Source organism: Phaethon aethereus (assembly GCF_964289735.1).
Source record: "Phaethon aethereus genome assembly, chromosome: 12".
Lineage (NCBI taxonomy): Eukaryota > Metazoa > Chordata > Aves > Phaethontiformes > Phaethontidae > Phaethon > Phaethon aethereus.
This window is the reverse complement of record NC_138588.1, coordinates 21,682,204-21,698,119: the sequence shown is the minus strand read 5'-3', so window position 1 is coordinate 21,698,119 and position 15,916 is coordinate 21,682,204. Positions and strand designations below refer to the sequence as shown.

Here is a 15,916-nt window from a genome sequence, read left to right as displayed (position 1 = left end):
CAATTTTTCGTTGTTAAGGGCTGTTTTCAGCCTGTCTGAACCGCCCCGCCATCGGTTCAAGGTTGGGTGGAGCGGACGGCGGCTGCGCAGGGGCAGAGCCACCCCATGGCCACACCAATTTTGGGGGTTTAGAGAGGAGCTGAGAAGCCACCGCGGGGAAGAGGAGCTCCGCTCACCCCCAGGGCACCCTGCTTATGTCCAGGAAGGGAAAGAAAACAAGCAAAGCGTTGAAGCCACCTCCCCTCTTCCTTCCCAGGGCCGTCATCTCTCACCTCGCTCCCAGCCCAGCGCCTGCCAAGACATCTCCAGGAAGCCTGGGGCAGGGCTGTGTAAACAGATGCTGAAATCCAGCTCCACCCCTGGCCCAGAGCTGGGAAAGGGTTCGGGGATTACCAAGGCTGCCTTCAAAGCCCCAGTGCCTCAGAGGCTGGAGAGGGGCTGCACCGGGCTGCAGGAGAGAGGTGCAGCCTTTGCCTTAGGGCATCCCTTCACCCAGCACCCATCAGGACACCCTGTGCTCGGACGTGCAAAGTCCAGAGCTGGGATGAGGGCAGGAACGGTCCCCGCCGGCTCAAAAATGACCCGGATCTGCCTCCGGTGCCATCGCTGTCACCCAGTTTGGTGACATTGTGCTACGTGCCAGACTAATCAGACACGATCAAAAGAGTGTTGGTCAGGGCAGTGGGTGCCTCAGGGCTTTGAGCAGCCGAGCTCGGTGGTGGCTGTTTGGGCAGTGCCTGCAGGCAGCAGACGGAGGCAGGGACCCCCTTGCTGGGAGGGAAAGGGAGGGGGTCCGGCTCCTAGGGACCCACCCAGCGAGCTTCAGCGTCCAGGCACACCCCAAAGCACGGGGCTCAGCCTCCCTCACCCCCAAACCACACCAGCAGCGCTGCTGGCACCCCGGCAAGAGGCCACGGGGTCTTTGAAAGCCTGCACAGAGCAGGTCTGCTCACCTCCGAGGAGGTCCTTGGGGCCAGGGGCTCAAGCCCCGTCGAGCAGAGCCCAGCAGCCCTGCTCCATGCGGGGGGGGGCTGCAAAGTCTCCAAGACGTGTGTTTTCGCAAGGCTGAGGTGTTTGGGACGGTGTTGAGGCGGAAGAGTACGGAGCCACCAGTACAACTTACCAAGAGCCCCTCTTGCTGCCTGCCACGGTGGGCTCAAGCCGGGCATCATTCCCGCCACCAGAGGCGGGATTTGAGGGAGACATCGCGGGAAAAGGCGATCCAGCAACACCTCGGACACCTACCTTTGGTGCTTTAGCCACAAAATGTCCTGTTTCAGTTCCCATCCTTCATGGGAGCTGTGGTTGAGGGACCAAACGTTTTGACGGGAAAGCAAACTGATCAGCTTTGCCCTCAAAATTTCCCTCAGGTGGGGAGGGGCATCACGGATTTGGTCCCGTCACCCCCAGGTCAAGCAAATCTACCCCAAAGCCGCTACTGAGCCAGGTCAGTCCCAACCGTCACCCAGAGATGATGGTCCTCATGTCCCTCCTGCCAGGTCTGGCTTATTCGGCAACAGCCAAGAGACCAAGCACACCCCAAGCATAGGAATGAGGTATGTGATTTATTAACCCTCCCCGACTCGGCGCACCCAGGCGAGGTGTAAAACTGCTCTCTACGGATTCAAGCTTAGCTCACTCCGAGGGTCACCGGCCCTGGGGAACCGCTGGCTTTAAACAAAATGGGATGGCAAGAGGCACCGAGGGGACAAAGAATTACGGGGAGCAGAAAACAAAGGGCTCGGCAACTTCATGGGCCAGAGCAGATGGGGATTTCAGCCTTCACAACAGTGGGGTCGGCAGCAGGGACACCGCGCCGAGATGCGGGTAGCTCCTCGTGCTCAGTCTGGCTGAGCATCCCTCCACACACAAAAAAATCCCACACCTTCTCCCTCTTTCCTTACTGCTAGGGACTTGTGCCTGCCTTGCCACACGTCAGAAGGGTAACTGCTGAGAATCGGTGGGCTCATTGCAGGAGTGACTCTTAAGAAAATGTTTCTGAGATGCCTGAAGGACTTCGCTTGGCTCAGGAAGTCCTCTCCATCTAGGTCAGGCTTAGAGGTGACCCATTTGCCTTGGCTGTGTCTTCACCTCTGGACCTTGGTCGTGGCTCAGCGTGGACTTAGAGCTAAAAACCAGCCCCCATCACTGCTGGAGAAGGGCCGGAGGCTGGAGGGGGGCAAGAGGCGCCCAAAACTCCCTCCAGAGCAGGAGGAGAGTCAACAGGAGACAGGGATGGGGCGGGACGGGAGCGTGCGTGGGAGGCAGAGAGAGGTGGGGGGCTTTCTCTGGAGGTCAGGGCTTGGGGGGGCTGAGCTGGGTGCCGTTGGCCATGGGGTCGGAGAGGGCGGTTTTCCGGCAAGCAGTCAGCGCGGGGTTGTTGAGGAGGGTGTAGGCCAGCCACCAGCGGGCTCGGCTCTGCTTGAACCTGGCTCTGCTCGGCAGCACCTTCGGGGGCTGCATCAGCTGGATGCCTGAAAGGAGGAGACGGGGCTGGGGGGGACAATTTCAGCCCCGGCTCCCCCTCGCTGGGGCTGCCCAGACGCCATCCACGCCCCGGGGTGAAAGCAGACAAGCCCCGTCCTGGAAGGGCGATGATCATGTCCCGAGCGGAGGTGGCAGAGCCGCATCCCTAAACGGTCCCTTCACCCCAAAGCACCTCTGGAGGAGCAGCGAGCCCACAGAGGAGACCCCCGATGCCACCCCACAGCAACAGCCATGCGTCCCTCCCCCCGGAGGTTGGCAACGGGAGGGTCTCACCTTCTTCCACGTGGCTAGCCCGGAGCCCCGGTGGCCCCTCCGGCCTGGCTAGCTGGAGGAGCAGCAGGCAAAAAGCTTTCATCACCGGGTGGGATTGGCTGACCTCGATTTTCAGGTAGTGGCAGTAAGTGTGGTAGCCTGGGGGAACGCAGCCCACGGTAAACACGTGCGGTGGGGCCAGATTTCACGGTTCCACCCCCCCTCCCTCCTGCCTTGGAGCAGAGGGGAGGGTTATTTGCCGGGCTCCCTCTCGGCTCTGCCTCCAGAGCCCGGGATGAGCTCCGCTCCCAAAATCCCAGCAGGAAAAAGCAGAGGAAGGGCTGAGCTCTCATCCCTCCTGCCTTTAGCACAGGTCTGCTGCCTGTGGGAACGGGGTCTGGCCACTGGTGAAGCCCCGGGGTCCCACCACGGCACCACCCACCCTTGGGGACGGATGGACAAGCAGGACCAAGCAGGCATCAGGAGGAGCCGCTTGTTCACGTCGTCCCACCCACCCACTTCTGAACACGCAGCACGAGGACCTGAAGCCACCCCTTGGTCCTGGCAGCTCCAGGGATGCAGGAGCCCCTGGCCATGTCCCACGGGAGCTCCACGGTGGGAGAAGGGCCCCCACGTTCATGGTGCTGCGGAGGGACCTCCCCAGCGCCCTACCTGGGTCGAAGGTCTCCACGCCGCGGTTAAGCAGGCTGATGTCCAGCTGGCAGAAGTGGATGGCGTTATAGAGGGCAGAAATGACCATCCTCCACACCCCGGCCAGGACACCCACCAGGACGTTGATGGGGAAGAGCAGGTAGGTGATTATGTAGAGAGCTCTCCTGCGGGCGGAGGAGAAGGAGGAATAAGGAACACAAACACCGTGGGATGGGAAGCATGGCCCTTCTCTGCCAGAGAAACCTGCCAAGATAAGCCTCCCACCCTTCCCTCCCTCCTCGGCAGACACGGTCCCCGTTTGAGGTGTCTCCATCCCATGGAGAGAAGCAAAACACCCCTTCCAGGCTCTCAGCGAAGAGACAGCCTGGTGTGCCATCAGGGCTTCAAAGCTTGGCCTCCAACACTCATAGGGTCTCCGTTTCTCCTTGAAAGCTTAAGTACGAGCCACAGCAATGAGTCTGGGGGGTTGGAACGGAGGACACGTGGAAGACCAACTCCCGTGGAGGCCAGGAGAGCCTACGGCAGCCTCCCCACAACGTTGGGCAAGCGATGGAGGTACCGGACGGGGCAGGACAGCTAGCTCCATCACCCTGGTCCTCCATCCACCCTGGTCCTCAGCCTACGGAGGAAGCTCAGGCAGCGTCACCCCGCGGGAACGAGGGACCCCGTCCTCTAGCAGCACCGGGACTAGTCCAGCCGACTCCGAGGGAGCCGAGGCTTCCTCCGAGGCTCGCAAATGGAGGCGGGGAGCAGGGCGCAGACCTCACCAGCTTCACCCCACCAATATCAAGGCTCATATGTAGACCATGGCCCTCTACAACATCTAAAGAGACCTCTCTGGGAGCACGGAGCCACTTAAAACCCTCAAACCCACAGGCTTTCCCCCTTGAGCTCAGGGGGCAGAGGAAGCCACATTAGGGGCAGGTGTAAACCCAAACAGTCCCTGGGTCCTGAACATCAGGAGGTTCAGCTCTGCCCCAAAGACACCCCCCCCCATGTCCCCCTACCTGTTGGTGAGCTCCTTCTGGAGGGGATGCTGCTCCAGGAATTGGTAGTGAGCTGCCAAATTTTGCGCGATGACAGCAACCACCAGGGTCAACCAGAAGGGCCTGGGTGGGAGAGAAGAGGCAGGTTGGACACCAGGAGGGTCCCAAGCACAAAAGACACCATCCCAGGCAGCAGCAACCTCCAGCAAAAGCTGAAAGAGGCCAAGATAGAGCCTTCCCTTGGATAGAGTACCCCTCAACATGCCATGGCACCCACTTGGGTCTTCCATCCCTCCCCGAGGGCCATGAGCACTCACCACATGTTCTGCATGATTTTGAAGAGGTGCATGTTCGTGCCGGACTGAAGAGGGATGACGAAGAGGAAGGTGAACCCCACCGAGCAGATGAAGAAAATCACTTGCTGGATGAGAAGACCTGGGATGGAGACACGGGGAAGGAAGCCATGGCAGGGCAGGATGGAGAAGTGGTTCTTGCTCCTGCTCTTATTCCCCAAACCCATGATGGTTGCTGAGCATGGCTTTCATTTTAATCCCATAAAAAGCCCGCGAGATCCTTACCCGCCTCACCAGCTCCGAACACAACGGCCCGCGTGGGATTTAATTACAAAGTTCAGCCTTTCTTATCGCACCCTGCATCATCCCCACTGAGAAGAGCCGTCACTCGGGGCTGTGACTGTGCTGCCTCATCATAAAAATCAGCCTGAGCTCTGATTTCTAATCATAAATCACACCGAGATCAGCAGCAGCTGCAGTTCCTTGCCCTCCAGCTTGTGCTTCACCTCCACTGCTTTGCTTTAACGACTTGAAACTCAAGATTTTTAAGCGTGGTGGGGCGCGGCTAACTCTGCCAGGGATGCCCCCAGCGCTGGGTGGCAAAAGGAAAGCTGCTCCTCGCTGGCAAAGGGGTGCAAGGAGCTCCCGAGGTGCTCCCCAGCTCCTACCTCCACACCGGTCTCCGCAATCTGCCTGCAGAACAGGTCCCCATCCCCGAGGGGTCATCGCCAACAGTCCTGGTGGTCCCCCCCATCCTTCCATCACCCCCTGGCCCCTCAGCTTGGCTCTCCCGCGCAGCCTTGGGTTGTCGACGTAATCGGGTGTCGCGCGCGCGTCACCTCGACGCCGCCCAGAGTCACCTCCCAGGCCTCAAAAAACATCTCCAGACCGCGGCGGGGTGAGGATCTCTACCAGCTTTGACGTCCTCCACCCGTCCACGGGGTGGCCGGCCCCCCCGCCGAGGGAGACCCAGGCAGTGCTGGAGAAGACGCGCGGCGAGGAGCGCACGGGATGTGAAGACCGGGACCGGAGGAGATAGACGGTCCTTTGCACGAGATGCTGCGACAACTTCTCAAATCAAAGTGTTTGGGCTTGAGCCAAAACGAGTCATCATTTCAGCACACCCCCCCTCCCCTCTTTCTTTTTTGTAATTCCCGACCATTTGGCGTTCAGCGCGGTCCTTCCCGCAGAAGGACAGATCGCGTTTGGGGAAAAGAGGAACAAAAGCCTCGCGGCCATCCCTTTGCAAAAACGAGGCAAGAAAGGGGGAAAGAGATGCTTCAACCCCGGGTAGGGTCTGCGAGGTGGGGGTCCGCCACCCCTCCGCCCCCTCCTGCCCCCCAGCACCCTTTACCCAGGCAGGCAAAAGCCGTCTGGAAGCCGGCAAAGCTCATCCAGCAGACGACGGCTTGTCGGGACGGGCGGAGGATATGGGCTTTGTAGAAAACATCCAGCACAGCCCCTTGGTAAAGCGCCTTCAGGTTGTTCCTGGCCGGGGGAAGAGAGGGAGAGATCGGCTGCCTGCCGGCTCGGCGGCAAGGTCAAGGTCAGGGGAGCCAGGACGCCGTACCTGTGCATCACCAGCGTCCTCAGCAGCATGGCGCAGGTCAGCAGGCAGCACAGCACCAGCGAGCAGATGTAGCAGACTGCGGAGGGGAGACGGCGGCGTCAGGGCTGCCGCCGGCCCCAGCGACGGGATTTTATTGTCAAAATAACGTCTGTCGGGAGCCTCGCGGGAGGGCTGGGTAGACCTGGCCCCCCCGCCCCGCAGCGGGGCGCCGTGCCTCAGTTTCCCTCCCTCCTCTCTCTGCCGTACAGGGAGACCCTTCTCCATCCCCCAGGTGGGCGCGAGCCGGCGAGGCAGCGAAAGGGAAGGGGAAAGCCGAGCGGCCGGGGGAAACGCGAGCAGTTCGGCTTAGCTCAGCGCCGGAGAAATCGTCGAGCGAGCCGCGATAAGGGAGGCGGCGCGACGGAGCGCGCCCGGGAAGACGCTCTCCGAAAAGGGGATGCTGGGGGAAGATGACGGCAGATGTCAAGCAAACAGAAGATGAGGGGGTTAGCGACGCGGGAGAAGCCATTAAAAGGGCCCCCTTTGGCTGGCGGTACCCCAAGGTAGTGCTGCGGAGGGAGGGGGGCACCCCTGCATACCCCCCCCCCCCCCATATCCAGGGCTTTCAATTATCCGGGGGGACCGGGGGCCATCTGCTCGATTCCGGCACATATCAAAGCCCGCAGCCGAAGGGCGGCATCTGCGGCGCGGTGCTGCCGGCGCTCCCCGCCGGCCCTCCCCGCCTCGCCGTCTTGGCGCGCGGCGGCCGGTCGGAGACGCCTGGCATGGCACCAGGCTCGCGCCTTTCACGTCTGCGGCTTCGGCAGCTGGTTCGAGTCGCCCATTGCCGACCGGTTTCCTGGACCGTCCTCCAAGTTCGAAATCTCTGATAAGTTCCAAAATTCTCCAAAAAGAAAAAAAAAAAATCACCCGTGGGTGCTGGGAACCCACCTTCCAGTGACCACAGGTAGTACTTGACAGTGTTGAGCTCCTTCTCCATGTCACCCGGGACAGCCGGGCTCTCCGAGGGCACCAAACCAAACTGGACCAACAACACCACGATGTCCTTCGTCATCCCCGCCCGCACGATCTGGATGGTGGGGACGACGGCTACCAGGAGCAGCAGGGCCACCTGCGAGGCAACGGTGCCACGTGAGCCGTGGTCACAGCATCCCACCCCTGAGCCACGGCCTTAGCTTAAAGACTTAAGGCTGGCTGAGCCCTGGAAGCACACGGCCGGTTACCGCGGCTCAGCCGCGGGACGGTAATGCCTCGAGGCACGCTAATACCATCCCCGTAGCCAAAAGCGTGGCGTGGCAATGACCTCTGGGCTCCTCCGCCTCGAGAGGGCACAGCCGAGGAGGCGGGGAGGGGGCTCCGCTCGGTATTTAGCCATCGGCATCACCTGGTAGACAGCGATCACGGCCGTGGTGATGGACAGGACAAGCTTCAGCGGGATCCGGAAACCTGGAAGGCAGAACGGGAGGGGTGTATCGGAGAGGACGCGGGATGGCGGGGGGACGAGAAGAGGAAGCTGCAGGTCCGCCCAAGCAGCCGAAGCAAACGCCCAGGGGAGAGCACCGGAACAGGGTGACCAAGTGTTAAATGGGGGCTTTCCCAGGGAAATCCCGCAAGGAAGCGTAGCTGGGAGCAGTTTCCCTGTACTTTGCCCGGATGGATTCCCTCCCCCTCGATCCTCCTTTCCCGCGAGCCCACGAACCCCGGAGCGCCCGCAGCACCGCGGCCGGCTGCCTGCCGCGTCCCTCGGGGCGGCATCTCCCGGGACACCCCTGCCTCTTCCGCGGGCGGAGGGGGCCAGGAGTAACGTATTTTATCCCTTTATTGTAGATTTTATCCCCTCATCGCAGCCTTATCGAGCATCAGGCCACACTATTAGCGCAACCCGGCGGCGGTGGGGGGGGGGGGGTGTTGTCCACCTCCCCATCCCGAACCGCGACGGTCCGCGCGCAGCCGAGGCGTCGCGCGTGCGGCAGCTGCCGCGGCTCAGACGCTTTGGGGAAGGAGCCAAGAACGGCATTTGCTCTCCCCGGGGAAGGGGGAGGCAGCCGGTTTGCCGAGCCGCTGCCGCGGCCAAGACCGCGAGCCGTGCCTGCCCGCAGCCCACCTTCCTCAGGAGCGTAGATGTAGGAGCGTAAATACGCCCGGACCCGGGCTAAGAGGCTCTCCTCGATCTTCGCCGAGCTGGAGGAGGGGGGGAAGAGGGTGAAAAGCGGGTCCCCGGGGAGCAGGGACCCTCCCCGCGGGCAGGGCTGGCGCAGGCAGCGCGACAGGCACCTTACCTGCCCGTCCGAGGGCGTTTGGACAGGACAGCCTTGAGGTACTTCTTGTAATAGCCTCTCCCTGGGACCTTAAGGAAAGCAGCGACAAGTCACCCGATGCGAGCACGGGGACACGCTGAGGAGGTTCTGCCTTTTTTTGGCGGGGGGGGGGGGTCTCGACGGAGCATCCGCTTCTCCCCGGCCACCCACCCATCGCTAACACGATGCCCCGCAGCCCCCTCCGTGCGGGGCGCGCCGGGCTCCCAGCCCTCGTTTGGCTAACGAACGCGTTCCAGTGATGCTGGCGGCGCGTCTGCCGGCACCGCAAGGGTGGAAATAAACCCGCCTCATCCCTCATCAACAGAGCGGCCCAAAGGACAGCCGGCCCCTGCCCAAACCCCCATTCCCATCAGCCAGCTCCCAGCCAGAGCCGGGGGGTCACTTCAGTCCACGCTCGGGCTGACGGCTTTTTATTTGAAGCAGGTTTTTCCTCTTCTCTTCCCAACAAAGCCCCGCATTTCCCAAAGGGCCGGGGATTATCCAGCCTGCCGGGAAAACAAGGAGACCCCAGTCCCAGCCTGAATGGGAAGCATTGATGCCCTAAACCTCTTGTACTAAGGAGTTTACTCCAAAGATGGATTTTTCACTCCTTCTCCAAATCCAGCGAGATAAACAGAGCCATGACCCGTGCTGTCAGAGGGACGGAAGGGAGGCAGCTCCCGGCGCCGGAGCAAAGCGGGGAACACGTGCCCTGGGAGCACCCCAGTTCTCCCAGTCCCCCAAGCAGACAGACGGGCTGCAGGACAGGAGAACCACAAAACAGCCCACGCTGCTCCCAAAACCATGCAGGTCCGTCAAAGGGTTGTCCCATGCTACCACCCGCCCGCTGGTTGCCCCATGGATCTTCATTACCTCCTTGTCCAAGGTCTCCTCCTGCCCGGTGAAGCTCCTGATGAGTAGGGCTGGGTACCAAAGGCTTAGGAGCACAAGGCAGAGGATGATGGGGACGTAAGAGAGCGTGGAGTAGTACCTGTAGATCTGGGCGGAAACAGATGTCACACGCCGGGCCACCACAGCCCGGGGGGTCTAGTCCTGGGCAGGTGACCCCTTAATGCCGCTTCAAGGAGGAGACGAGAAAGCCCCCTCCAACCCCGCTCCTTCCCCGGGTGGTGGGGCGCTTACCTTTGGCGACTGGGGACAGTCCACCTTCTGCCAGATGTGGACCACGCAGTGGCACCAGGAGAGCAGGGAGCCCACGAGGTAGCTGAGCCTGTGCCGGACGGCGGCGCAGGCTATGAGGGGGTAGTAGAAGGCGGGGTAGTAGAGCAAAGCCAGGATTTTCCAGTACTCTAGGTGGGACGGTGGGAAAAAGAGGGGAGAAGAGCAAAACAGGCAAGAGAAAGCAGCGCCCTCAGTACGGACCAGAGTGAACAGGCTGCTCAGGGTGCCACCCAAAGCTGCGTGCCTCCTAGGTAGGGAGGAGCGTGGTGCCCACGGGCCAGGAGGGTGCCCGCCTTACCCCGGGTGCTCTGGGAGGAGCGGGCGATGAGCGGCAGAGGGTCCCGGTCCAGGACCAGCACGCACAGGGAGGAGAACAGGACGCCGAACACCGCGGCCACCAGCCCTCGGTTGCCTTCCTCCTCCAGAAAGTTGGCGGGGCTGCAAGCCAAGGAAAGGGTGAACCTGCCACCAGATCGTGGGCACCCCGTCCCCACCGCCCTCCACCCCAGAGCTGGTTTATCCCACGCCAGCCGGGCGGGCTGCACCTCAGCATCCCTGCACCCGCTCGGCTGCGGGGTGACGGGGTCCCTGGGGAGCGGGGTGCAGGGCCAGGGTACCTGAGCAGTCCTGGGACGCCGTTCCAGCAGCTCCGGTGGAGACGCCTGCGTTTTACCAGCAAGGACAAGCCCACGAGCACGGCCAGCTGCCAGAAACCCAATCAAGGGAGCAATAAATACAGGGAAGGGGGCTCAGACATGCTGCTATGCCATGGGAACCTCCACGGAGGCACCGTCTCCGTCCGACACCCTAAATCCAGCCATGGCCGTAGCGGGGACCGGCACTTCTCGACCTGCTTTGAGGAGTTACGGGCTCTAAATGTCTCAGAGGGACCACGCTGGGGAAAACCAAAAATAAATCAAAGCCTTCCGTTGACTACCGGCACACAGTCTGGAGCTGTGCAAGTCCCTTGTTGGAGCATCCCAGCTCAAACCTCGCTCCGGATCAAGCTGAAGAACCCATACCTGATATTTGGGAGTAGGTGGGCATGACCCGAGCTGGGGGAGAGCAAACACAACCTCGGGGCAGACAACCCACCCCGCGGGACTCGGCGGGTACTTACGGAGACGGGTGCCATGCAGATGTGGTACAGTCTGGGTGAAATGGTGGGGTCGCAGTCTGGGATTACGCCGGGAAACGTGCTGGAAAGAAGGGGGGAAAGAAAAAAAAAAACCTCTTTTACACCCGTATCCGCTCCGGCTCTCCCTTTCCACGGAAAGCAGCAGTTCTCCTCGCTGCCCAAGGCGCTGTACTTATTAAATGCCAACTGGGAGGCTGAAGACCCCTTGTAGGGCGTCTCGATGCCTTTCCCACGGGAGAGGGACCAGCCCCAGAGCCGGGGGGATGGCAGAGGCGGTGGCTGTCTGGGGTAGGTGCGTGCAGGATGGGGTCCCAGACCCGCATCCCCCGGCCCGCCGAGCAGGCGGTGCCACAGGCTTTGCTTTATTTATTCACCCTCTGGCCTCCGTCACATCCCTTAATCTCTGCTCTGCCGCAGCCTTCCTCCTCTCCCCAAGGCCAGGCAGAGCCCCGTCAGCAAGGCAACAGGGAAGGGTCCGATAGCGAAATTCGGATTTCTCAGGCATCATATGTCCCAGGCTGTCTCCAGCCTGCCAGAAAAGGCTTTATAGGACCAGCTGCCCTTAGCAAAGCTCTGATTTCTGCCCCTTTTTTTTCCCCCCCTCTCTGCCAACAGCTGGCCTTGGATAGACCAGAAAGTTCCCGCTCTCCCAAAATATCCAGGCTCTGGAGATCCAAGACACCCACCCACGAGATTGAGAGCACAGGGATACCAAAATCCTCTTTGCTATCACCGGGGCTTCAACATTAAAATCCAGAGGATCCAGGTCAAGACATGCAAACCCCCCGGTGCTGCCTCCATCCCTTCACCAACCGTGGCTTGCTGCAAAGGAGGACACCCAGAAAATACCCCAGAGGCTTCTCGCAGAGGTTTGGGTCATGCAAGTGGGGGTTCTCCCGGGGAAATCAGGGCTGGGCAAGGAGATTTCAAAGGTCGTTTCGCAATGCGGAAGATTAAGGATGAGGAGGAACCCTTTGGGCTGGTCACCGCCGGGATCTCCTCCTGCTTGCCCTCGGGATTAGGTATCGGTCAACTGAGCGGCGTAAAACCCACCCGCAGGGGACTAAGTCAACAGAGGGACAATAGATGCTGATGGATGGGCCTTGGGACGCCCAGGCTCAAGCCTTGTGGGACACCTGGGACAAATTGCCATGTCACTCCGCGCCTCAGTTTCCCTTCCCTATAGCACTTCTCCTGCTCTCCTGAAGGGCACTCAGCTACGGGAGCGTGAAGCACCGGGTCCTTGCCGCAAGTTGGGCCCTGGGGTCCCGTTCCCGGGGCGAACGCGGCGCTGCTCCCGGGAGTCCGCTCAGTTAGGGCGGATCTTCGGGAGTGGAGAGGGAACAGGCTTTGCAAGACCCACCGATACACCAGTTTGGGGGAGGCGGGGGGGTGACCAGGCATCCGTGCAAGCCCAGGGATGCTCAGCCCGATGTCGCGGGTAGGACGCCCGGGTTCAGGGTTGCTGTGCCGTGCAGGGACCCGGCCGAGCATCCCAGCCCTGCCTCCCTGCCAGTGGATCGGGGCGTGCTGCCAGCTCGCTTCGCCCCTAGCCAAAACCTGCGCGGCTGCGTGCGGAGAGCCTGGGGTGGGATTAAGGCAAGGGACAGATTTGCAAGGCTGCGGCGTGAGGATCTCTTCAAACCCAGAAGTTCAGAGCCAGAGGAGCCCTCTCTATGCCAGCAAAGGCTGCAGGGGCTTCAGAGGGGTCAGGGCAGCCGTTTAACACCATGAACTTGACTTTGCATTTTGGGGAAGGCTAAGCAAAAGGGAGTGCATTTAGCAGACGTGCCCACTGTGTGATTGACCCCCAGCTCTTGCCAGAAGCACCCCGAAGCGAAGCATTTTTAGGGGGCCAAAACAAGCCCGTTTCATCATCTCCCACTCACTCAGGAATAAACGCTGGCTCTGCTGCTCGGGGGACGTTGCTCTACAGAAAGGGGATAGAGCAGCCGGGCAGGAGGCTGGCAGCTGCCCGGGGGGACCCTAGGAGGGACGGGGACACGCGGCACCCACCCGCGAGGCCGGACACTTACTCGTCCTGCGGCGCGGCCGGCTCCGCCGTTTCGTAGATGTACCAGTCGGAAACGAGGTCGTCGGAGCCGGCAAAGGCGTTGTCCAGCGGGGCATCGTGCATCCCACCGGAGCCGTTGGCTGCCATGGCCGTCTCCTTCCCCGCTCCGCCGGCTGGAGAGAGATGACGAGAGGCAGCCGGAGGCGGCGAGCGACCGAGCTTTCCCAAGGTGGGTCCTCCCGGGCTCTTGGAAATGCTGGGATGGAGGTGCCGAGCCCAGAGGCTTTATCTTCTCGGGTCACTCCAGCAGCCGGGGCGGACCGGGAGCTCTCAAAATCCAGCTGTACCTCCGAGGCTCCAGCTTTTATCTGGACTCGGAGGGAGGGAGAAGGGATGAACCCCCTCCACCCCCACACAAGCTGAGCTCTCAGGGCACACCTAATCGTCCCCCAGCCGCTCCCCGCGGGATACTGATAGAGGCTCGGAGCCTTTGTTTGGGTTGTTTTAACAGTTTTTACGCCAACAACTTCAAAACCGGCGCAAGGGTCGAGTTTTGGGCTCAGCAGCACGGGCTGGCTGGCGAAGCGGGGATGGGAGTCACCGTGGCCGGGGGGCTCGTCCCCCGCGCCCCTCTGTGCCACCAGACGCCCCGCGCGGCATCCGGCCTCGGAGGGAAGCCTCAGCCTCGGAGGGAAGCCTCAGCCCCTCTCCCTCCGCAGCGATCAAAAAAGGAAGGAGGATTTGTCACCGTGCCAGACCCAACACGCTCTCATTTCTCCTTCTCCCCGTTGTTTTCGGATGACTTTGGCCCAGACAGCCCCGCACCCTCCGCTAACATCCCAGAGCTACCATCGGAGAGGCAGCGCCCAAAGATGTCCCCAAGTGCCACGCAGCCTCCAAGCCCCAGGCACCGGTCCGGGACCTGGGGACCCCTCATCCCGGGAACATCGAACCCCTCCCAGGGCTGAGAGCTGCCCCATGGGGAGTCCCAAAACACTCCTCGGTGGCTTTGAGGAGATGGGTAGGAGAGGGATGACAGAGCCGGCAGCTTTGCTCCGGGCTGCTGTTTGTACAGCTGGTGCTCACCAGGGAGCGGGATGGAGAGAACACACCGGCTTCAAAGGGCTTCCCCGCGTCGGGGCTGCGGCCCCACAGGCAGCCCCATCTCTGGCCGGGCGAGCAGCGCTCACCACCCCGGCCCCAGCCAGCTTTTGGGACTCCTTCTAGAGCACGAGGTGAGACCTGGGACCTTTCACCGCCCTTCCCAGAGGCCCAAAACTTGGCTTAGCAAGCAGGTCCCCCGTACCCCGGCACCTGAGCCGCATCAGCGTGCCACCACCATCCTGCTGGCCACCAGCGCGGGCTCCAGCAGCGGAAGGACGGACCCCCCCCAGCCCCAGGTGAGCGTCCCGCTGGGACCCCAGACCCAAGGCATCGACTCTCCAGCCATCCCTTGGTTTCGCCTGCGCCGGGAAGCGGCTCTGACTTCACCTCCCAGGAATGTAGCGCTCCGTAAAAAGGTAGAAGGAGCCTGTAAAGTTTGCGGCACACGCGCTCACATCTGGAAGCCCCTTTCCCCTCCCGTGGGGTCACCGAAGGGTGGCGGGGCTGTGGTACCTGCCTTTGGAAATGGGGAACCAGGGTTTGGGCAGGTAAAAGGAGCCATGCCAAGCCTGGCATGGGGCAGCAGCCTTCTGGGGATGCTATTTCCCCTGTCAAGCAGCATTCAGCCGAAGAACCAGCTCCAAAAGCCGCCGTGGGGTTGCCTGTGCCCCTCTCACCTCCCCATGGGGTCACCTGGAGATGGGCAATGAGCAGAAAGCGAGATCTACCTACCCCCAGCATCACCCCATACGACCCACCTCCAAACAAGCCGGCAGATGCCACCCGGACAACACCCCGATTTTCAGCTGCTGGGGGACGCGGCAGCCGCAGGGAAGCGGGAAGGAAAGGAGAGGAAGACTCAGCGAGAGGCAGGCACAGCCACCAGGGAGCCCCGCCGGGCAAGCCGCAGCCTGAATCCGCGCCGGGCAGCAGCGTCACGAGCCCAAGCTGACAACCTCCTCGAGACACCCTTGCTCCGAGCATCACCTGGGGCTTCGCCAGCCGCTTCTGGCTGGATATGGGACCGAGGCGGGTCAACACCAGGTGATCTTCAAATCCTCCAGCCCACCTCGCTCCTCTTCACAAGACGAACGCTCTCCCGCTCCAGGGGAAGGTCCCCTCTTGCGGTCCACCAAGCGGGGTGGCAACGTCTTGGTCATGGTCCACAAAAACCAGGTGTCTGGAGAAGTCGGGAAGCCCTTCAGAGCCTCCAACCCACCTGCTGGACACCGTCCGGCAAGCCCCGGCAGCACGAGGCTGAAGGGTCTTGACACGGGGACACCCAAGCTTGGACCCCAAGGGGCCGACTGTAGCCCTGCGTGCGGTGCCAGAGGAGGAGAGACCTCCCTGAAGGTGGGCATTTCAGCTGGGGACAAGCATGCGAGGAGGGTCTTCAGCCTCACCACGGCACAGGGAAGAGTTAAGCCGCCTACCCCTGCCCAGGCTGCAAATCCTGGTGTCCCGGAGGAAGAGGAGGAGGAGGAGAGGCAGGTGTGCCAAAACCTCAGCGGGATCAGCATCCCCAGCCAAGGCCACCGCTCTCCACCCAGCTCGGCGGGCGCTGGCTCCTCTCGCCGGGGCCGAGCCGGCAGCTCGGGGGCTTCGCAGCCCCCCCGCCCCGTGCCCTGCGGTTTCCCCGAAATCTGATCTCGCTGCTCCTCCGCGTAACCTCTGCCGAAACAGGCTGGGTCTTTGATCGCGGCAGCCTCGCCCGAGATTGATGGGCTCAATAAAGCTCCTTCGTATTCTTCATTTCCCACTATCCATCACTCTCTGGGGAGCTTTTGCATCCCACCACTATGAATTAAACTGAGGGGGGGAAGAGGGGAGCCGTGAGGGAATTGGCCCCCCCCTTCCCCCCTCCCATCCAGCCTAATGGTGATGCCTTGTGTACAGCTTTTAATAAAAATGATAAAGATCT

At 61.8% G+C, this 15,916-nt stretch overlaps 1 protein-coding gene across 1 annotated transcript; it reads right to left on the bottom strand.

Moving 5' to 3' along the window:
* Nucleotides 1-2,183: 2,183 nt before the first annotated feature.
* Nucleotides 2,184-13,038, bottom strand: STRA6 (signaling receptor and transporter of retinol STRA6; the record flags this gene model as incomplete). The annotated part of the gene is made up of 17 exons (XM_082005185.1): nt 2,184-2,474; nt 2,761-2,898; nt 3,412-3,575; nt 4,419-4,520; nt 4,715-4,832; nt 6,045-6,178; nt 6,261-6,336; nt 7,191-7,371; nt 7,645-7,706; nt 8,365-8,441; nt 8,540-8,607; nt 9,431-9,556; nt 9,701-9,867; nt 10,038-10,177; nt 10,357-10,442; nt 10,860-10,938; nt 12,914-13,038. 17 exons carry the CDS (start codon nt 13,036-13,038, stop codon nt 2,296-2,298), a joined length of 2,022 nt encoding a protein of 673 aa, XP_081861311.1. The 3' UTR covers nt 2,184-2,295.
* Nucleotides 13,039-15,916: the final 2,878 nt, after the last annotated feature.